This window comes from Cucumis melo, chromosome 1 (genome assembly GCF_025177605.1).
Source record: "Cucumis melo cultivar AY chromosome 1, USDA_Cmelo_AY_1.0, whole genome shotgun sequence".
Classification (NCBI taxonomy): Eukaryota; Viridiplantae; Streptophyta; class Magnoliopsida; order Cucurbitales; family Cucurbitaceae; genus Cucumis; species Cucumis melo.
In genome coordinates, this window is record NC_066857.1 from 14102910 (window position 1) to 14126900 (window position 23991).

Genomic DNA, 23991 nt, shown 5'->3' on the forward strand with positions numbered 1-23991 from the left:
TGTGAAGGCCTCTCTTGCTTCATCTTTCTTAATTTTTGGGTCATTATTACAGTCTAACTGTTTGAAGGTTGTAAACCTCTTAATTGTTGTAAATCTCTTAATTGACAACCTTGAAGACATGACTGAAGTATCTTTTTTATCCATGAGGTTAAAACTATTAGCAAGATTTGGTTGATGTTTTTTTCATCCATGTTCGTCGTTGGAATAATGTTTTGGCTCACTTATCGATGTCCAGGCGTTGAAAGAGCAAGCTTCTTCTCTTAGCTTCTTCTGATGTGATTCTCTAGTAGTTTGTTGTTCGTCTTCCAAAAAAAATAATAATATAAATTTTAATAAAGATCTAACAGTTATGATTTTTGAAAGATTATTCCTTGAGATTACTTAGACTACATTATATTTCTAAATATTTTAATCAATAATTAATACATCAAAGAATTTAAAAACATCATTCTCGGAGATATATATCAAACACGTATTTGATAAACATATAAAACAATATAGAACTGTTTAGAAAGGCTAAAGCCATACTGCTTGTGATAGTTTGTATTTTTTGTTTCCGAATTTCATTCAATCATTCTCCCTGTCAAATCTCTGTTAAGAAGAAGAGAGAGAGAGCGAGAGAGGAGAAGAAAACCCAATTATATAAATAAAATGAAATCAGATTTGCTATCATAAACAGAGCCTCATCCATACAACCAAGAGTAGAAAGTAAACAGTAATTGTACTGGAAGAACAATTCACCATAGGAAAAATCAGACTCAAACGTCCCACTTTTGCAACTGTTATTCTCCTTCCACTTTCCACCATTTGACTCTTCTCTTGACACCCATTTGCATATATTCAGGAAGTGAAAAGTTTTAGTTTCGGACATTTCTCTTCGCACCCCATGATGATACAGCAACCAAAATCCAAATCAATACTTTCCCAACCAGACAAGGGTCAAAGAGCCTCCAAATCCTTCAAATTTTTCATTCAAATGCTAAGGAGGGAACTTCGTTTGTAACTTCTTTAGAATGGTTATAGTAACATCCCAGTCGAAACCCCTGTATTGAAGCCACCTAACTATTCTTGATTTTCTAGTCTCTCTCGGTGCATCCATGCCTCGCATCCACTGTTTTGAAGCTTCGACAAATAAACGATCCATTGAAACCTTTGATAATGCTACCCTCATTCCATCACCTGATTCTTTATCGTCTTCAAAAACTAGTTTAATTGCTTTCTGAGCAACTTCCCTTCCTATCCCCTTAGTTACAAGTGCCTGATTCAAAAAAAAAAATAGCCTCTCAGTATCATAAAATTGATATAAAAAAGTTCGCATCTGGTAAACAAGTTTCTCTAGTCCTAATCCTACCAACTACCTCTCCTATCAATGATGAGAAGTTTAAAGGTTGAAAAAGACGAGAAAGAAGATCAACTCTTTAGCTATGTGCCAAATGAAAATAGGTTACACTTACCTGCTTGATTTTCCTAGGTCCCCAACTGGAGGAAGACCACCTCGAATGAGAAAATGCTTCGGCATACAACTCCTCATTGATCAACCCCCTAAATATAATTATATGGCTAAGATTAATGTCAAATGAGAGGCATATCATATGGTTGAATTAGACTTCAAAATTCAAATCTAACGTGCAAATGTAGAAGGTTTGTCAAAAGGTTGCTGATAACTAAAAAAGATAACAAGTAGCCACCATTCAGGACCTGATCTTGAAATCATTGATTACTGCTTCCACTGCGTCTGGTGAGACCTTCCTGCGAAGTAATTTCTTCCTCAGCTCAACTGCAGTGAAGGATCTGTGGGATGCAATCATAAGCTTAATATTCTAATATTCTTCTTGCATAAGCACATGCATCTATGTTATTGTCAACTAATTACAAATATTGGTAAAGCAAAAGGTATTTCATCATCACATCAGGTTTTCAGTCTGTTTTTAATAACATATGATAAATTACTCCCACACATTAAGATTTTTTCTATTTTCCTTTTGGTATGTCACCATGCTTCCACAGAGAAAATAAATGAAAATATTGAGGCGACAAAACTTCTTGATGCTCCCACGCATTTTGATAGAGAAATGGGTGTCTTGGTGGCGCTGCTGGAAGCTTTAAATTCTTGGACGCTTGATTACCCGGACTGCCTCAGATGGAAGATTGATGCCTCTAGGACATGTAATAGTAAATCGGCCTTTCTGAGTAGTGTTAAGAGGCCTCCTATCTCTGCCCCACCTCTGGTTAGTCTATGTGGAAGCCCCTCCTCTGCCCCTTCCCTAAAAAGGCGTCACTTGCCTATTGGAGTTTAAATACTCGTGATAAACTTCAGAGGAAGCTTAAGATGACGGCCCTCTCCCCTTCTACCAGCTACAAGTGTGGGAAAAATGATGAAACTCTTGATCACCTCTTTTTCCACTGTGACTTTTGGTTTGACCTGCTGCCTTCCTAAGAAGATCGACCACTAGATGATGGAAGCCTTCGACTGTCCTGTCTAAGGCGGTAAGGTAGAATTTTATGGAAATGTGCTTCCCGCTCCTTGCTTTGGTGTTTAGCAGAATTTTTTAAGATAAGTGTGCGTCTTTACTCTTTTTGGACGGTCGTGCAACATACAGCCTCTTGGTGGTGTACGAATTACACCAGTTTCTTCGTGCTGTGTGTCGTTATGTTTATCAAAACAAAATGTAATAGAAAATATTAAATTAACGCACCTACATAAGTTCAGTTTTAATTTAAAATCAAAACAAATATACCTCAAAACATAAAAAAAAACTAACGCAATAAACGATATCTTAACTATTATAAAATATAAAAGGATTGAGTTGGCTATGACTAACGGAAGAAGAATAAATAAATAATTTCAGTTTTTTCCCCAATTTTCCCCAATTTTTAGGTTAAATATTTTCCAAAGTAGTGTCCAAGCCATGTCCAAAGTTGGAAAAATAATATTTAATTCATACATGATTTTTTAGGAAGTTCTATAATTTCATTCAGAATCATATTGATGGCTTAATTCCCATATATATACAAGGAAAGACCTAATAAAATATAAGGAAAATATCTACCCTAGTTCAAATATTTAAATAGTTACAAAATAAAATAATACAGTAAAACCCTAACTAGACAATCACAAAAGTACCCTAACTTTAATAATTTACAACACTTCCCCTCAAGGTTGGTTGTATATATTATACAAACCTAACTAGCTATTCAAGACTTCAAAGTTAGGTCTTGGTAAAGGCTTGGTAACGATATCTGCCATCTGTTGTTTTGTGGGCACATAGTTGAGATGAACCACTTCATTGTTGACTTTTTCTGAGATGAAGTGCCGACCAATTTCAACGTATTTTGTCCTATCTTGGTGAAGTGGATTCTTTGCAATACTTATTGCAGCTTTATTGTCACACATCATTTGTATCGGCAATGAACAATCTTTTCCTAACACACTTAGGACTCTTTTGATCCATATACCTTCACACAAGCCCGGAGCAACTGCTCTGAGTTTAGCTTCTACACTACTTACAACCACATACTCCTTTTTACTTCTCCATGTAACAAGATTGCCCCATATAAAGGAGCAATAACCAAAGGTAAAACACCTATCTGAGATCTTCCCTGCCTAATCTGCATCAGATATTCTTCAATGTTTCTTTTATCAGCTTTTCTAAACAATAGTCCTTTTCCGGGAGTCATATTTAGATATCCAAAGATCCGATGCATAGCTTCCATATGTTCTTCATTAGTGGTGATGCATAAACTGGCTAACCATACTAACATCAAATCCAATATCGGGAGAAGTATGAGAAAGGTGGATAAGGCACCCTACAAGATGTGGTATCTCCCCCTATCCACAGGTGCACTCTCAAGATTGTGTCCAAGTTCTTTTGTGGGTCCATAAGGGGGTCTGTTGGCTTGCATCCTAGCATACCAGTTTCTGTAAGAAGATCTAACACATACTTTCTTTGTGATAACTACACCATGTTTGGATCGAGCAACCTCCATACCAAGAAAATATTTTAGATTTCCAAGATAGGACTTCAAATTCTTGCGCCAAGTGCCTTTTCAAGCTTTGTAATTCTGATTCATCATTGCGATAGATAATTATTTCATCAACATATACTATCAAGAAGGCAAATAGATCTTTAGACTTTTGTCAAACAAAGTATGATCTGATTGGCAATGAGAATACCCAAGACTTAGAACAAAAGTTGCAAATCTACCAACCAAGCACGGGGTGATTGCTTGAACCCATGAAAAGGTTTCTTTAGTTTGCAAACCTTCATGGTACTTGTTAGAATTAGTGGGGCTTTGCCATTAGAGAATTTTTGGAAAGAATAATATAGAAGATTTTATTTCCTAAATCTTTTCCTTTCTTACTCCTATTGTACTCTATTATTCTCTCCCTTTGTACCTACTATATTCATTCATAAGAGAAATAATAAAAACTAAAGTATCGTGGTTTTTCTCTCGATTCTCAAGTTTCCACGTAAGCCTCGGGTTGTTGTTATATTGCTTTCAATATGGTATCAGAGCAAAGCAATAATGAAACCCTAGAAAATAACCTAGGAGAAACCCAGATCGAAACCGAACCCGTCACTACCGCCACCACCGTGGAGAAACTGCTCCAAAACCTACAGAAATTGCTGATCTACCCAACGGAAGTGGTTTCGCAGTCATTTGTGCTGCCGTCTGACCAAAAAATGCCTCATGCGCCGCTCCTGTCCGATGCGTGGGCCCACGTGCTATCGCCTTTTCATCTCACCGCCCAGCCCATTCCCCTTTACACGCCGTTGGATGTTCAACTGTCAAACGCATTCGCATCCTCACGTGCCGCCTATGAACTCCGGACAGCAACCCTCAACTATAAATTTGTCAAATCTGTACAGTAAGCATTCGCCGTATGTTGACAATTTACAACAAACGTTGTTTTCTGGTAACGGGATTGATCAACCCCAAAACAGATCGGACATTGAAGCGGGCGAGTCTTCAACGCATTCCAAACCAACCGAGTTGCCGATGTATTCCAAGAACCCGATAACTTCGTTCCCTAATTTACAGTCAAATTATATAACTGACTCTTTAGGTTCGCCTACAGGAAATTTTTCAGGTGAAAAATTAAATGAGCAAAATTATTTCTCTTGGTCCCAATCAATAAAGATGTTCCTCGAAGGCCGCTTTCTTAACTGGAGAGATTGTACGTCCTCCACCAGGAGACGCCTTGGAACGACTCTGGAATTTATTAGCCATGGCATAACCATGTTGTTATCCATTTTCCACTTTTTGAATTCTAGATCAAGCCTCCTTGGGTTGCACATTTTCACTAGAGAGAAACTCATCCTTACCCTAACCACATATGAACATCCGAACCAACTATGACAATTGAATGTAATTGCTGCCATTCAATTTGCGACTTGCGATTAGGGTATTTGATGCACATTCGTTTGAAGTAATTTCCATAGATTTTGATGAAGTCTACAAGGTGAAAAATTGGACTATTGATGATGATAGAGACCGGTAGGTTTGTAATGAAGAACCCATTGAAGGCAGAATCTGGCGCGGATGAAAAACACTGGAAATAGCCCGATGGCATGAGTAAAAAGATCTGGTGAGATCTGAAGCAGCGGCAGTCGGAAGAAGATGGTGAACTCACGATGGCGACTGGAAGACGTACAGCAGCAGCATTGTCTGGTGGACGTATGGAGAAACTTCCAGGAGATGGTGAGTTGTCACTGAGATTTGGGTTTCTAGACAATTAGAGTTGGTCTGATACCGTGACGAATTTCTATAATTTCATTCAATATATACATACAAGGAAAGACCTAATAAAATATCAGAAAATTATCTACCCTAATTCAAATATTTAAATAGTTACAAAATTAAAGAATACAGTAAAGCCTTGACTAGACAATTACAAAAATACCCTAACTTTAATAACTTACAACTTAAGTGAGTCAGATACGTTTCCTAGCTACATAAATCTGTCACAAACTCATTTTTTACTTTTACAGTTTCATCACTTCAATCAGAGTAGTGCAGATTCGAAAATCAAAGACAGGAATCACAGTTAACATAATATTACCTTGTTGCAAGTAATTCAATTGCCAATTTCTCAGCATTTTGCTTACTTTGAATTCCCCCCACGTGGTTTCCATCATAAGATTTATTGTCATAAATATTTAACTCCTCATCTACTGCCTCGGGTTCTTCCAAGAGCGCAGCAACATGGCTCAAATTGTCATCAAAGTCATCTTCTAGTCCTAAATATGAAATTTTCCCTTGAGATAAAAGACAACTTTCTATTTAAGAAAAGTAGTGTACAAAAGAGAGGGAAGACAGGAATACTCTGAAGCCAACACCAAAAGAAATTACCACTAAAAAAATAAAGGGGAGAAAAAAAGCCTCTTTGAATTGCCCACAATCAGAATGTAGAATATTGTTAAAACTTAAAGCACTTCAAAGAGATAAATAAATAAATAAAAATAAAAATAAAAATAAAAAAAGACAAGACAAGAAGTCAAAAGCCAAAAAGGTACTGGAAAATCTTATGTTCAAAAGTTAGGTTTAAAATTTCACTCTCCAAATTGAATCTTGAAAAGAAGAGCAGATTACTTTTAGGATGCTTCCTAACAAGAAAATATATGAAAACACTATAACAACTATATTGCAATATCTAGAGAAATTACAATATAAACAAGTAATTCGAGGTGCATGCACCCTCCCTCTTGAGATCTTGCCCAAGCCCTTATTCACTCCCAAAATGCCCAACTCATTCCGTTCTCACTCTCTCTGTGCATAACTAAACTTCATAACCACCTCCCTACCTAATTATACCATCCTACTAATATTCCCAACATATTTCCTATCAGTACCCTCACAGTTACTTACTAAGTTTCTTTCTCTTGTAAAATATACCTAGAGAATTAGGGAGGGTACTTGAACCCTGTTAAGAGTATTAAATCTTCTGACGCACTGAAAGAATATAGCTTTCTTGGTAATTTTGTGATTATAACTTTTTATAGTCAAAGAAGCGGTCAGCAACTTCTGTCAAGAATATGGTAAAATAATAATTTACCAAGAATTTGCTAGTATCCATATATCTCAGCTCATTCGATATAAAAGTATAGAGACAGAGTCCGTCGTAAGGAAGAATCACAACTCAGAAGGAAGGACAAGAGCGAAGAGACTATATAATGTGTAATAGTTCAATATGGCTTATTCAGGTCTGAAAATATTATTTAGTTCGGTGAAGGAAAGACGCAGAGAGAGATTCTCGAGAGTCATACTTTGAGTAACTAACTAAATCTCTGAGTGAGACAGGAGGCAAAAGACAGGGATAGGGAGCTCTTCAAATATCACTTGGCTTGCACCTTCTGATGCATAAATAAACTGGTTTCTATCATAAAGCTGCTAGACCTCCAATTCTATTTACCTATAACCGAAGGAAGAAGGATAGTAATATAGAGACGGGGAAGGGTACACGTGGAAGCGGGGAGGAAAGCAAGGTGACTGGAGACCAGTCAGTGGGGACCACGGGTTAGTTAGTAGTGGGGATTAAAAGGGAGAGCAGGGAGCAGAGGGGGGTACGTACTTTTTGTCGTGAAAAGGTTGGGCTGCTCCCTCCAAGGAAGGAGAGGGAGGCAGAAGGAATTCCAGGCTATCGTTGCTGCATCGCCTGGGGTTTTAGGCTATATATCCTGTTCTTGCGTTATTTTCTCTGTGGTTGTTTTTGATAGAAAGTTTTGTGTGAGTGTTGCTTATTTTGTGTGTAGTTTTTGTCGTGATTAATCGTAGGTTGTTAGAGAAACACGGGCTGTAAGTTGTCACTACGATTTGTTTTGGAAAGAGTAATCGAAATAGTAGAGAAGCACCAGTTGGTGTTTTAATATTTTGGTATCAGAGCTTACCATACTGGCGAAGAGCACATAAGAGAGACTCAACATGGTGGAACAAGGGATTATGAAGCTTCCATTGATGGAGGAAAACATTTCTCTCCTGTCGAAGACCATCACGGATATGAATGCTCAAATTGATAAGCAGTATCAGCAGCAGCAGGTGATACTGAAATACTTGGAAGGGATCCTCCGAGACGACTCGCCCGGTAAGCAAATGGTTGAAGGCTCGACAAGCAAAGCTCAGAATGAAGAACCGACCCTCACAGCGATTTCTATAGACTCGAAGGAAGGAAGGAAGGTCGAGGAAGGACAGTCGATGGATCGGAGTAAGTTCAAAAAAGTGGAAATGTCGGTCTTCAATGGGACCGACCCAAACTCGTGGCTATTCCGAGCCAACAGATACTTCAAAATAGACAACCTGTCCGATTCAGAAAAGTTAACCGTAGCAGTCATAAGCTTCGACGGACGAGCGTTGGATTGGTATAGATCCCAAGAGGAGAGGGAAGCATTCAAGGGATGGCAGGACCTGAAACAAAAGATGCTGGTGAGATTCCAATCCATCCAAGACGGCACACTAGTGGGGCGATTTCTCACCATCAAGCAAGAGACGACGGTGGAGGAATACAAAAACCGATTTGATAAATATTTGGCGCCAGTAGCATTCCTACAGCCAGTGGTGTTGGAAGAGACGTTCATGAATGGGTTGAGCGACGGGAAGGACCCACCAAAAGGCTGACAGATGCCGAGTTTCAAGCCCGAAGGGAAAAGGGGTTATGTTTCAGGTGTGGAGAGAAGTACCACACAAGGCATAGGTGTAAAACTAAGGAGAACAAGAAGTTGTGTACGTTACTCGTTAAGGAGAGCGGGGAAGAGCTTGAAATTGTAGAAGAGGAATATTTTGATGCAGAATCAGAGATGAAGTTGTCGGAAATACAGAACGTTGAGAATTTGAACATAGAGTTGTCTATCAACTCAGTGGTTGGCCTGACAAATCCGGGAACCATGAAGGTGAAAGGGAAAATAGGAGAAGAGGAGGTAGTCATACTGATCCATTGTGGGGCTACCCATAACTTCATTGCCGAGAAGTTGGTGGATAAATTGAAACAACGGATGAGAGAAACACCCAACTACGGCGTGATACTTGGGTCGGGCACAACAATAAAAGGGAGAGGTGTGTGTGGAGACGTGGAGCTGTGGCTAGGGGATTGTAAAGTGACGGATAGCTTCTTACCCCTGGAACTGGGAGGAGTGGATGCAATCCTGGGAATGCAGTGGCTGCACTCATTAGGAATCACTGAAGTTGATTGGAAGAACCTAATCTTGACCTTCTATGAGAGGGGAAACAAGGTGGTCATCAAAGGGGATCTAAGTCTCATAAAAACCCAAGTCAGCCTCAAGGGAATGATGAAGAGCTAGGAGGCGGAAGACCAAGGGTTTCTTGTTGAATACCGGGCTATGGAAAGAAGGGACATCGAGGGAAGGGAGGAAGACGACGAACTGACAGAAACAAAGGAAGGTAAAATTGCTGCCATAATCAGCAAATACAGTGAGGTGTTCGAATGGCCGGGCAAACTACCACCCCAATGGGGAATAGACCATCATATTTATCTAAAGCAGGGAACTGATCCGGTTAACGTCAGGCCATACAAATACGCACACCACCAAAAGGAAGAGATGGAGAGGTTGGTGGATGAGATGTTGACTTCCAGAATTATTAGGCCGAGCACTAGCTAGTATTCCAACCCCGTATTATTAGTGAAAAAGAAGGATGGAAGCTGGAGATTTTATGTAAACTACAGGGCACTGAACGATGTGACCATTCCGGATAAATTCCCAATTCCGGTAGTTAAGGAACTCTTTAATGAATTGAATGGGGCAGACATCTTTTTGAAGATTGACGTTAAAGCTGGGTACCACCAAATTCGTATGTGCCCTGAAGACGTAGAGAAAACAGCTTTCCGAACACACAAAGGACACTATGAGTTCCTAGTGATGTCGTTCGGACTGACAAATGCCCCTTCGACCTTTCAAGCCCTGATGAACCAGGTATTTAAGCCCTATTTGAGAAGATTTGTACTTGTTTTCTTTGATGATGTTTTAGCCTATAGTAAGGAAGTGGAGGAGCATGTGCAACACCTTGAAGCGGTGTTGGAACTTTTGAGGGAAAGTGAGTTGGACGTCAACCTCGACAAGTGCAGTTTTGCTAAACCAAGAATTAGCTACTTAGGTCATTTTATATCCGTGAAAGGCATTGAGGTGGATCCTAAAAAAATAAGGGCAGTGAAGGAATGGCCAATCCCTTCGAATGTGAGGGAGATGAGGGGATTTTTGGGGCTCACGGGCTATTACCGTCGCTTTGTACAGAATTATGGGAGAATAGCAGCCCCCTCACGCAGCTACTGAAAACAGGGGCATACAAATGGACGGAAGAAGCAGAGACAGCCTTTGAGAAACTCAAAACGGCCATGATGACTCTTCCCGTGTTAGCATTGTCAGACTTTAATCTGCCATTCGAGATTGAATCAGATGCTTCGGGTTTTGGAGTGGGAGCAGTATTGATTCAAGCCAAGAGACCGATTGCCTATTTCAGCAAAACTTTGAGTATGCGAGACAGGGCACGACCAATGTATGAGCGGGAACTGATTGCAGTAGTGTTGGCAGTGCAGCGGTGGCGACCATATTTGCTGGGAAGGAAATTCACAGTGAAAACAGACCAAAGATCCTTGAAATTCCTGTTAGAACAGAGGGTGATACAGCCGCAATACCAAAAATGGATAGCTAAGCTGCTAGGCTATTCGTTTGAAGTGATATATAAGTCGGGCTTGGAGAACAAGGCCGCGGATGCGCTATCCAGAATGGGTCCAACGGCACACTTGAACCAATTGACAGCCCTAACGTTACTGGACGTAGAGGTTATTCGGGAGGAAGTAAGAAAAGACCTAGCTTTGTATGAAATTATCCGGTTAATAGAGGAACAAGGCATGGAGGTTCCACACTATACTATCCATCAGGGTGTATTGAAGTTTAACGGGAGGTTAGTTCTGTCAAAAACATCCACACTGATTCCCACCATTATGCATACATATCATGACTCAATTTTTGGAGGGCACTCAGGTTTCCTTAGAACTTATAAGAGGATCGCCGGCGAATTGTATTGGAAGGGAATGAAGAGTGACATTAAGAAATACTATGAAGAATGCACGATATGCCAAAGGAATAAAACTTCTGCCCTATCCCCGACGGGTCTACTGCTGCCGTTAGAAATTCCAGATGCCATTTGGAGTGATATCTCCATGGATTTCATTGAAGGGCTGCCCAAATCACACGGGTGGGAGGTGATACTGGTGGTAGTGGACCGGCTGAGCAAGTACGCTCATTTTCTCACACTGAAACACCCATATACTGCCAAGACAGTGCCCGAAGTGTTTGTCAAGGAAGTAGTGAAGCTGCACGGTTACCCTAAATCGATAGTTTCAGACAGGGACAAAATATTTCTCAGTCATTTCTGGACTGAAATGTTTAGATTAGCTGGAACTAAGTTGAACAGGAGTTCCTCCTATCATCCTCAAACGGATGGGCAGACCGAGGTGGTTAACAAAAGTGTGGAAGCTTATTTGAGGTGTTTTTGCAGGGAGAAACCGAGGGAATGGAGTCAATGGCTACACTGGGCCGAATATTGGTACAACACCACATACCATGGGTCAATTGAGATCACCCCATTTCAAGCGGTATATGGATGACTTCCCCCTCCCTTGATCCAATACGGGGACATGGAGACACCCAACTCCACGCTAGATCAGCAGCTAAAGGACAGAGACATAGTGTTGGGAGCATTGAAGGTGGCTCAAGAAAGAATGAACAAATTTGCATATATGAAAAGAAGAGATGTGGAGTTTCAAACAGGGGACCATGTATTCCTTAAATTAAGGCCCTACAAACAGACATCCCTACGGAAGAAACGTAATGAAAAACTATCACCAAAGTACTTTGGACCCTACAGAATCATAAAAAGAATTGGGGCAGTAGCATACAAACTGGAACTACCCAGTACCGCGGCCATTTACCCGGTGTTCCATGTATCTCAGCTCAAATAGGCAGTAGGGAACTTCAAAGAAATCCAGCCCCTTGATCCATATGTAAATGAATGTCATGAGTGGATTACGCAGCCGGAGGAAGTCTATGCGTATCGCAAGAATCAAGCCACTAAAGAATGGGAAGTATTGGTGAGTTGGAAGGGGCTACCCCCTCATGAAGCAACATGGGAAGATTGTGCAGACCTGAAGGTACAATTTCCTGAGTTCCAGGGCACTATTAAACCTACCTTTCTCCTTCTTCGAAGCTTCAATGTGGCCTTCCAAACTCTCTCTTGAATGCAAAACTCTAATGTTTCATGCTTACCCTCTTTACTATCCCCTAAAAAACTTCCTCATTCCACACCCTACACACAAGTTTTTTCATGAAACTCATAACCATCCCGGCCCTGTCTGGATCTCCAATCTATAGAACTTTGATAACTGATGGGAATTAAGCACAAGCCAACCCATATTTCAAGCTCAGAACAAAATACGACAGCAAAGCATTGACTTTAAAACTACATGGTGTGCAGAAGTACAAAAATTACAGATTTTGATCAATTCAACTTGGTAAACGCACACAACGGTTTCAACGAATTAAAAAGCTCCATATAGATACCTAGCATACTTCCACCAGCTGAGTAGTTCTTCTCATACTGATTTTGATCACGCAATGTATCATTAAAATTACTTCTCGGTACTTCACTCCTATGTTTAACCTCAATCCTCCGAGCATTAACATCCAGCCCACTACTGAAATCGTTTCCATTCACAATTTCCGGTGTCAAATGTGTTCTCGATTTCTCATCATTTGAAGACCCTTTTGGAATGTACCTAACAGGACCCGACGAGCTATACACTCTGCCTTTCAAGCAAGCAAAAACTCCGCTTTTCTTCACCCTGGAGACAATTAGCTCCACCATAAAAATGAACGCAAGGACATCATATGGAATGCGAAAACGAGAATCCATCTATGGTCAATTAAAACGCATTCAAACCATAATTACAAAAGAAGAATTCTTTCGAATCCTTTTAAGTCTAGCTCGCTATATTCGTTAAATTCTTGGAAACTAAATTAAAGGGGGTAAATAATGAAGTAAAGTTAGGAAAGATTAATCACCAGGATGTTGAAAGAACCCTAGGTTGAAGCTGAATTGAGGCATGGATGCTGAATCCCGCCATGGCTGTCATTCGTCGACGAAATTAGCCAAAAAACATCACCGGAGATGTAAACCCAAGAAATGCAGTGTTCTATTGAACATGAAAATTCTTCAGCAGACTGCCAGCGCCCTTCAATGGGTGAAATCAGCTCAAATTTGAGCACACTGGAAGTTGGAAGATGTCTGAATTTAGTTTAAACTTAAAAAAGTATACATATATATCGTAAGGGCTAAATTAGAAAAATTGTGAAAAAAAAAAAAGTTTTTGTTTTATTTTTATTTTTCTCAGGCAACGTGGGTTTGGACTCGTCCCCCAACATTTTTTGTTTCATTTTAAAATTCAAAATAAAGACTATGCTAAAATTATCAAAATATCTTTGGTTCTTCAAATATTTCATACGTTTTGGGAAAATCAATCTTCTCATTTTGGTCGAGTTTTAACGTTTTTGCTTCCAAACTTTCTCAGATTGACTGATTTTCACACGGCAAACCTTACGTAGTGTATCTCAAACTTAAATCTATAGAGGTAATTAATTTTAAACGTCTAAATCATTTGTTAGTTTAAGGCTTTTGTTTTAAGTTTAGGATTTAGGGTTATCTGTGAAATCTGAGGCAGATGGGTTATTTATGAACTCTGAGGTTGTTGGAGTTGTTTTTGTATCTGGTTTTACGATTATTTGTAGGTGGTTTCATTAATTTGGACTCACGTAGATTATGAATCTCAACTGAGGTTGATGAAATTGCATCGAGATTTGTTGAATGAGTCCCAAGATTTATTTTGTTTCATTTGCATTATGTGAGGTGATCGATGTCGAATTCGCCCAAGATTAGTTGAGATACATCATAGAATGCATGGAAAACCCTAATCTTGTGGCATCCAAGTGCAATGTGGCCCAAGTTTCATTGTTAATTCATGTTATTATCATGCAAGATTCCCCTGAGTCTTAGGACAAATTATTGATTTTATTTTGTTATATGTGTTTTATGCTTGGCAGATGCCTCTTGTCACCAAAATCCGCGATACAAACTTCTTTCTTACAAACTTAACATCTTGTTCACACTTAGCGAAGACTGTCTCGGACATTAAAAATAAGTTAACACCTAGACAAATATATGTGTTTAGAAAAAGACAAATATATGTGTTTAGAAAAACCATATTTAGACATTTGTTGGACAATAAGTTGATTTTCAATGGACCCATGTGCCGGTACATCTTACTGAGAAAGGTTGAGGATGAAGGGAGGACGTTATTAGCTTTAAATTACTAGGTGAGAAGGTCTCCTTCAGGGGGAAGATTTCAACATTATCACGGGATTGAGGTATAGGCCGAGATGTACGGTGAAATTTGAACAGGATAAAGCCCTTAGACTGTGACAGTTATATTTGGGCGATATAACGAATATGAATATTGTTAAGTTGGATAAAGATTATCTGAAAGTTCAGTTCGAAAGTGACGAGGATATGGTGAATATATTCCTGTTTTTTTCATCGAGCTACGATGATGGGGAGGGAGAGAAGGAAACACATGGACTGAACCATGTTATGCCTCATAGATGATTTAGAGGAGTTCGTCAACTACGACTAGGGTGAATTGATATGGGTTAAGACCCTTAGTAGCTTGAAAAGAGCACTAAATGGAAATATTGTCTTGCACAAAAAGAAACCTGGGAATAACAAGTCCCATGAGTCGTTAGCCTATGAAGGTTTTCCTTCACCTTTCAAGTTAGTAATTTTATGCTTATTATGTATTTTGTCAATAGTTATAATTTCATGCTTGTTATTCTTTCACTAATGTTTTCATTGCATTTTTAGGTTTCTGTCTACGAGATAGTATCACCCATTAGTGGGCGGGTTGCCACCATGCATCATGTATAGTATTTTAGGTGATTTAGTTACAGGTTTTTGGGTTGAAAATGATACGGTACAATTCATTTTATTCTTCCACTTTTAGGATTAACACTAATAGGACGCTTGTTCCATGTGTCCAACCTATCGATTTGGTCATTGAGGTCATTCCGTCTTTCGATGTATAGAATTTTGTACCTAAGGAAAGGACGCTAAGGAAGAGAGGGGTACTGTGGAAGTTGTAAAGTGCAGTTATCGAACAAGTGCAAGGGGAGAAGAGAAGAAAGAGTGTATGCTCATACGATCTTGTTTGCAGGACCCCAATGAAGTTTGATAAGCAATTTTTTCCCTACCTCGCAAACCCGAGGAGGGTGAAGGAGGTAAGGAATATTGTGAGAAGCTCAAGGGTTCTTCTGTGGTTCATAGATCTTCTAACACTGACCACATTAACAGACAATGATGTATGTATTTTAAATTTATTACGCATTTCATTTTATCATTTATCTTGATCACTAACAAGGCTTAACTCGTAGTCTGTAGACAATCGACATGTTGTTCATGTTCATGGTATGAGATTCATTAATTAATTTGACGCTCTATATGGAGCTAGCAAAAGAACTTGATAACATGAGGTGTATAGTCTCGTATCTCCTGCACTGTGATGGCATTTTCACGTTGAAGCCCAACCTGCTTGGGACACTATGGCCACTATATCGCGTTCGAGATGCACCAAAATAAATTTATTCAAGTAATTGTGGGATTTATTGATGTAAATATTTTGAATACAATGTAACTCACTCATCTTTCGAACCTTATCCCCATATAAGATCGCGCTATTTTGTAGACAATTAGCAATACAACTATAGGCTTCATGTAATGAAAAAACATTTATCCAATGCATGTATTTTTTTTATTCTTATAATGTTCTCAAATTTTCATTCTTTAAAGTAAATATTTTTGTTAGCTAATTTAATCAACTTCCCTCGGAACCAACTTGTTCTAGTAATGTTGAAAGACCGACTGACGACATGCTTTGGCGACTAACATAAAATTCGTGCATATGTTATGATTGTTGAATTTCCTCATCAGGCTTAAGCTCAGATGATGGATACACAATGCATGGAAATTATTTAGAAAACTAACGCGAAGGATTTGGCAATACTCTTGTAGCAGTTGGGTACAAACACTAGCCCATTAGTAGCACCAATAGTTGTTTGTAATCTTCTAATGGATCACGTCCAAGATTCATCATTTTCTTTATCACCCATTAGCGGTTGGGCACAAACACTAGTCCATTAACCGTAAATGGACACCGCTACGAGCATGATACCCTTATATTTTCCCTTTGCATTGTACATAGTCAACCACACGATGACTACCCAACTATAGTTTAAAAAACCTCTAATAGATACCCCAACTAATGGAAAAATGAGACATGCATAGCAGAAGAACGAATCAAAACTTACTCTAGATGCATCTAAACTAATTTAGAAATTGACATGCTTAAAAAGCTCTAATTAAAATAAATTAGGATTAAGGAAAATACTTACCTTTGAAGCTTTTTCCGACTTTTTGAAATCTTCTCACGATCACGAACCGGAGCACCACTAGTGTTGACCCGTTATTCTCCAGACTTAGAATTGGGTTGTGGGACTCATTAAATGAAGGAAAAATTAAAGAGAAATGGAATTTGGAGGTGGAACTTAGGTTAAGATTAAGAGAAAAGTTTTGTAAAGTTTTGTAAAAACTAAAAAGAATAATTTTTTTTCAAAAAGTTCTTAAAATCTTGAAAATTACCCTTCAAATAAGTTAATTACATGCAAAATTGCATGTATTTAATTTCTTAAATCTCTTCATCTAATAATCCACTAACCATTAGTGGAACTTAGTGGGTTAGGTGTCTACATCTCATGTAGCCACTTATCCCACTAAGTGTTAACGGGATTATCCAACAAAATGTTGGATTTTTACACTAACTAGTCCAAGGGGTATATCATTCGACCAATTAAGTCAAAGTCAAACTTTGACTTTCCCAAGTCAAAAGTCAACATTTTGACTTTTTACCATTTTATCTGTCTTGACTAATTTTGACCTTTCGAGCATCAAATTGCATTCCTTTTTCTGAAATGGGTCGATTTCCCTCTCCTCTCCAGCTCCACCTATGAGTATCGTGATTAAGAGTTTCATCATTCACGTGGGCCTTCCCTCTCCGTCGTCTGTGGGCGGAGTACCTTGAAGCAGTTGAATGGTTCTTCACTCATCTTAATCAAAAGAAAAGCGTAAAGCCGTTTTCGCAAATTCTTTGCTCGGGTCCAAATTCTTCACTTTGGTTCGGTTGACATAACCGGTCTTGGTGGGCTGGGCATTAGGAGTAGATTCCATGGGATTTGGTAATCTAGCTAGGGTTAGTCAAGTTGCTAGGGTCTTCTTTGTGTGAAAGAAAGTGCCATTTAGTCTTCTCGATTCCTCTTGATTTGATGTCTTCTCAGCCTAAGTGAGGAGTGGTCTTTAAGCGGCAAAAGGCTTCAAAGAATGAATACCATTCTGCAAAGAGGTAAACTTAGCTGTAGGAATTCTTTTTTTCATCGAGCCTGACTTTAGACAGAGAGTGATTTCCGACCGCGTAGTGGGGGCTTTCACTTTGTCTAAAGTGTTCCGGGGAAGGAGAAGGGGGTGCATTGACCTTGTCAATTCATAACCATTTCTTGCCCAGGGGGAGACTTGGGCATTAGATCTGGTCTGACCTATCCACTTAAAGATCACTCCTAAATGCAGCCTTTCTCTTATATACGATACCACCAACAGTCAGAAAGGTTTTGATAAGATAGCTAACCGTTGGGTCTATGTAGCTAATAGAGAGTTGATGCATCAAGGAAATGCAATTTTCTATCCCAATAGTGCATCTATTGGTCAAGAACTGGAAGTCCCCGTATTACTTTGTAGTCAAAGGAGAAGTCTGCTTTCTTTGTTGCATCTTATATAATTCGTATTCAAGCTTTCTCTCTGAATCTGAATCTTTGTATTATTTTTTCTCAAACCCAGCGCCCAAGAAGCCTTGTAGTCGGCTGGTAAACGTATGGTAGAGTCTCAACCGATGGAGAAGAAGCTGAAAGTCAGACTTTCCATGAACTAGAAAAGGAAGACGTATAATATAGACTTTCAAAAGAAGCAAGAGTCAGACTTGAAGTTGCTCATTCTCTCTTTCAATAGGTTTTGACATAGGGAAAGGAGAAAGCAGAGTTTGAAACTTTCTGGTTTGAATTTATGCTTTTCTCTAATATGAAGTAATTGGTTTGAGTCATGAACGAGAAAGAGTATGAAAGGGAAAGAACCTCCCCATTCTGCCGTTGACACCCACTCCGCAGTTGTGGCAGTGGAGGTTGAGCCTGTAGCAGTTTTCACTGCTCTTTCTCTTTCCACAAGCTTATAATGTGAACTCATGAATGATCAAGGATTGCCACGAAACTAACTAATTGGAAAGGAGAGATTGAGAAAGGAAAGCACGAGGCGCTCGTGCCAATATCTGAGGTTCGAAGAGAGGCTCTCAAGAGTTGACGAGTGAGAGGTTCATGCACAGATGCAGAACTCTTTGTTTAAAGGCTCCACCTTCCCTAATAAAGGTTTCATCAGGAAGGCGAAAGGACTGAATTATAATAAATTCAGGAGTGCATTATTTTTATATAGATTTCTGAGTCCTCCGGACGACTCAAAATAGAGGAGAGTAATTCAAATCACATTTAAATATAAAGTCGGTCAAACGTAAAAGTTTGACTTTTTAAAATCAAAAGTCAACATTTTTATTTTCACAACTTTGGCCATTTCGAGCTTCCAAATATAAATTTGTATTCATATTTTTAATATTTAAATCACATTTAAACATAAAGCTCTATAACCGACGGCTATATCACATATATTCGTCGGTTTCTCTCTTTTTTACCTAATTCGAAGAATTCGAATTGTTCCAACATATTGTTCTAAGTTAATTTCATATGAGCTAGTAGTGGAAACTAATGGACCTATAGATCATGGGATCCAACAATCCGAGATTAACTGGTTTTAGACTGAGTTAATCAACATTCATTAACTAACGGGTCATTCCACTAAAGTCCCATAGTTACACTCCCTTCACTATGATATATTTGTGTTCATCTAATATAACCATGATCAGTAAGTTAATCCTTCACAGGTTGTTCGTAACCTCGGTTGGGTCAAAATATTGTTTTACCCCTATGACTACATCTTGTTCCTTAAATTCCACTAATCCACTATTGAACAATTGGTTTAAGGTCTAATCCATAAACCAAATTCCTCTCGCGCAAATGAGAGGTTGGGATCCCTTGTTCAAGACTTAGATTTAATCCTTAAGGGAACAACCTATCTACTGACCCTAGAATGGGTAGGAGTGAATTTCGTCTTACACCCTATGTCTCTAGCCATCAACCCGATCTTACTCATGAAATGAAAGGCTTATTAGGCCAGCATCGTTGAGTTGCCCTCACCTATGTAGATCTTAGGATAATACTGTTTGAACAAAAGTTCATAGTTAGCTCAGGATTAAGATTAAGTTACCTAGGTCATCATAATCGAAATAGTCAGTTTATATAGTCAATAGTGTTATAACTTAAAAGTGACTATTTCATGATTACAATCTTATGTAAACTCTTTAGATAGGATGCTTCCGCTCCCATATCTCTACATGAACGATTCAGGATCACGTTGTTTGTACTAACTACAAAGCGGACTGCATCCATAGTGTTTTCGGAATAAAACGTTCAACCTTATTCATACACTATAAATTTTTTGGGCTATAAACTCAAACTTGATCCACGTTTATATCTCTACATAAAGTTCAAGCCTACACTAGATAGTCTCAGAACCTTAGTTTATTAGATTCAAGATTTTGTAGTATTCTATTTTCACTAGTAAGTCATCAGTAACCACTTTATTGAATTTGATATAATTTTAACTATAAACTACAAGTTTTAAGACATAAATTCCAACACCAAGTGCCATATACACATACTTGAAATCACCATTGGGTTCCATCTCCAAATCGTATTGAATTACCTGAGTTAGATATCTTCAGTGCTTCCCCATACCAAGCTAAAAGTGTATGATTCTCTAGGAGAACATTTGACGACCATGGACAATGTCGCTTCTCAAGCCCTCCACGATCTCACATAAGTAATGTCTACCTCATGTTCCTTCTTGGTACTTCGAATAAATTAATTCGACAATTACCCAACTTTTGGCTTGCTTATGATCCTGCTTTCGTAAAATCTTTTGGCATGCCTGATTACTAACATATACTTTGAAACTTTAAACATATCAAAATTTCTCATTTTACAACATATACTTTTTTTATTTGATCTATCAACACGTTGCTGAAAAGTCTTCCTGATGGCAAATATAAACAATTTCTTCATTAAATCTTTCTTACTTAAAAATAAATAACCAACCTGGATATCTTCAAGGTATGACTCGGTTGAGACGAATCAAAATTTCAATACGCTTTCACTTCTTAACACTGACTGATTATTCATCGTCACTGTCCCTAGACAATCAGACTGATCATCACGAGAGAGGTTACTATCACTCACATGTCCTCTTACTTCACTTGATTCTACACTAATCGTACATTCTACCTCTTTTGCCATCGATATATGCGAAGGGATAAGAGCCCTTGGCAGAACATTAACTCAACTAAATTAAGAATTAGGAAATACTCATACAATGGCAAAAAAAAAAAAAAAAAACATAAACTAATTTATTGTAAACTAAATAAAATTATTAGCTAAGCATGCTTGATACGAAAAAAATAGATCAATACAGAGAAATTGGAACTTACTCTTGTTGTTGAATCTATATCAACTATTCGCCAAAGGTCACCACCACTCGAAATCCCTCCTATCCTCTAAGTGATTGAGGTTTTTTGGTTTGTGGGAACCAAAAAGGATTTGGAAAGAAGAGAGAATTGTTTTTTTCTTTCAAAGAGATTATGCAAAGAACTTCTCATTCAGAATTCGTCTTGCATTACCTACTTCCATCTTCTTCATCCTAAAGAAGAGGAAGTTAAAGATATATTTTAGGCACGCTTCCTAAATAAATCTCTTACGAGTTATTAATTTAATTTAATTTAAATCAAAATAAGTTAATATTAAAATAAATAAATAAGTAAATAATTAAATTAGTTATTAATTAACTCGCATTTAAATGAATATCTTTCGCATAACATATAGTTTTAATATAATTTAATTATATTTAATTATATAGAATTAAATTAAATTATCAATTAATCCTCCAATTAATTAATTGCTAAATTAAATATCCTATATTTAATTTAATTTAAATTTGAATCATATTCGTACATAAATTTTTCTCATAACCTATAGTTTTAATGTGTATCATATATGCATTAAATTTTAACCTATAATTTTAATATTTTATTATCTCATAAATAAATTTTGAATCATATCCAAAATTAAATTTATACAATAAAGTTTAATTAAAATATAAAGTTTATATTATAAATGTATCACCATACATTATATTAATTCTCAAAGTAAATTTGAACATTTCAAATTACAATCTATATATATTAACCTCATTACCTTTTACGAGCCAGAAAGAGGACCTGATGGACCTACAAATCAAAAGCTATAACAATATGAGATTAATTGGTTAAACTTTTTAACCACATTAATTAATATTTGTTAACTGTGTGTACACTACACTAAAGACTCACATCTAAACTCTTCTCATAAATATTTTTGTGCTCACAAATATAAACAAATAACAACAAATTAGTCCTTCACAAGTGTCTATAATACCAGTTGGGTCTAGTTACCGTTTTATCCCTAGGTTACTTCTAATCCTTAAAAACCAGTATTTTTTTAATGAACAACCTGTTTATGGTCCAACCAATAAACAGAAACCCTTATCGTGCCATAGAGATGGTAAGGTCCTTTAATTTGTTCAAGTTCTGGAGACACCATTTAAAAGAACACTTATCTACTTACCCTAAAGTTGGGAATGAGTGAATTCCATCTTGTGTGATTATGTTCTCAGCTATCCACTCGATATTGTCCCCAAAATGATAATCTTATTGAGCTGGTAATCTAGTCACTCTCACTCATACAAATCAAAGGACAATCTCTTGTGAACATGAGTTAATAATACATTCAGCTAAGACTAAGTTACCTAGATCGTTCTTAATGAAATAGAAACCTAATTAGAACAAAGTTACATCTAGTGGTTACTATTTTGTGGCTTGATCTTATGTGAACTCGTTGCATAGGATACATTCACTCATATGTCACCTACACGAACTCATTGGATCTTTGAATTTGTACCATAATACAAAGTGAGTCGTATCTATACTGTTACCAGGAGAAAGTAATCAACTTTATCCCTATACTATAGACCCTTTAAGTTGTATCTCGAACATTGATCTTTGTATGTATCTATATATAGTTCAAGATTAATTAAACAACTTAGGATTTAGTTTATTAGATTTAGGTTATTAAGACAAAACTAATAATCAATAACACTTTCATTGAAATTACAAAAATAACACTTTATTAATAATGATCAACAAATTACACTTACTGTTTACGAGTTTTAGGACATAAAATCCAACAATATGATCATCTATTAATTCCATATAATCTGCAGGATGTACTGACATCCACCTCAAATACCTCAAATGCGTCAACATCATAATTCGATGACATCTCCATGCTAAATGCATTACCATGCATTGTTGTTAAAACCATCGTCAAATGACTTTACATGTACCATGCTAACCTACCATCTGTATCGTCTCTCAGCTCTAAAGAACACACATTAGTAGTCAATGGACTTAAATCCTAAACCTCATTCAACACACCATTGGACTCTAGGATTAACTGTAGGTTGAGCTTAGGTGACGATAGTTTAATGTTTTTTGGGCCATTGGAATAGTGAATGACGTTGAAGTACTCTTAGATTGATAGGATGGTATTAGAACCTTAGAAACCAAAACCGCAATAGAAGACACATCATCATCATTTCAAAAGATTAAGATCTTCTTTATATAAACACCTCAAAATCAAATTGTACTCAACAAAATTTATCCCACTAATTCTATAAATTTCTCCTAAGAACTCCTCAAATTTTAGTAACGTCGACATTCAACCCTTTCATTTAACTTTCGACATATTCTTTCTCAGTCTCCTTCCATTGCCTACCAAAACCAAAAAATACACAAGGCATCCTGCAAATATGTAAAGAAAATTAATTTTTCAACCAAAATCTTAGGGTGAAATAATTACACACTTGACCGAGATTTAAAACCCTATACTAATCTCTCGGGGTAAATATACTAAAAACTCGATCAAGATCTTTCAATAAGGGCTAAGATTCGTAAGAAAATGCATTGAAGAAGTGAATGCTAGCATAATCAGTATGCAAATGACAATAAAAAACGTACTTTGTAAACAAATGTAAGCTATATTCACCTTATTTTCCTTGATGGCTTGAAAAAGATATGAAATGTGGGAATGGATAAGGAAGGAAATGAGAGAAGGGACCAAACACTCTTGGGAGGGGGGAAGAGTTGTTGGGGTGAAACTTCTTGAATAAGCCATCTCACTAATAAATTAGTATTATTTTCGAAAATGAGGACATTTTTGTCACAACAAAAAAAAAGTAATCCCAACACTAGTAGAAAAGGGTCTACGATGACAGTTAAATGTTGTCATTAAAAGCTTTCGTGATAGTTTTTTGCAGTCATTGATGCGGCAGTCAAAAAGTATTTTATGACAGTTCTCCAAAACTGTCACGAAATGTGGTTTTTCATGACATAGAATAAATGTCACGAATTCAATATCTTATGACAGATTATAACTGTCATTATTTATTTTCGATGGTAGTTAATAACTATCATTGTTTATATTTTATGACATCGGATAACTGTCATTGTTTACATTTTATGACAGCGAATAACTATCATTGTTAATATTGTATGAAAGATATTAAATGACATTATTTATCTTT

At 37.4% G+C, this 23991-nt stretch overlaps 1 protein-coding gene across 2 annotated transcripts; it reads right to left on the reverse strand.

Moving 5' to 3' along the window:
* Positions 1 to 620: 620 nt before the first annotated feature.
* Positions 621 to 13433, reverse strand: LOC103490166 (uncharacterized). Of its 2 annotated transcripts, none has more exons than XM_008449554.2 (6): positions 13071 to 13433; positions 12570 to 12850; positions 6065 to 6242; positions 1699 to 1791; positions 1455 to 1542; positions 621 to 1258 (listed from the first exon to the last, which is right to left on the reverse strand). In XM_008449554.2, the coding sequence occupies exons 1-6, from the start codon at positions 13139 to 13141 to the stop codon at positions 980 to 982; spliced, it is 990 nt and encodes a 329-aa protein (XP_008447776.1). In that variant the 5' UTR covers positions 13142 to 13433; the 3' UTR covers positions 621 to 979. The 2 variants fall into 2 exon arrangements, with proteins under 2 accessions (XP_008447776.1, XP_008447775.1); XM_008449553.2 differs by having other exon boundaries at positions 6065 to 6260; positions 13071 to 13312.
* Positions 13434 to 23991: the final 10558 nt, after the last annotated feature.

Excerpts from the sequence above, each read along its gene's own strand:
- LOC103490166 (XM_008449553.2), bottom strand. The coding sequence starts at position 13,141 with ATGACAGCCATGGCGGGATTCAGCATCCATGCCTCAATTCAGCTTCAA. Across the intron at positions 1,543-1,698 it reads ATCAATGATTTCAAGATCAG|GGGGTTGATCAATGAGGAGT; the intron begins GTCCTGAATGGT and ends AATTATATTTAG. Across the intron at positions 1,259-1,454 it reads GACCTAGGAAAATCAAGCAG|GCACTTGTAACTAAGGGGAT; the intron begins GTAAGTGTAACC and ends TTTTTGAATCAG.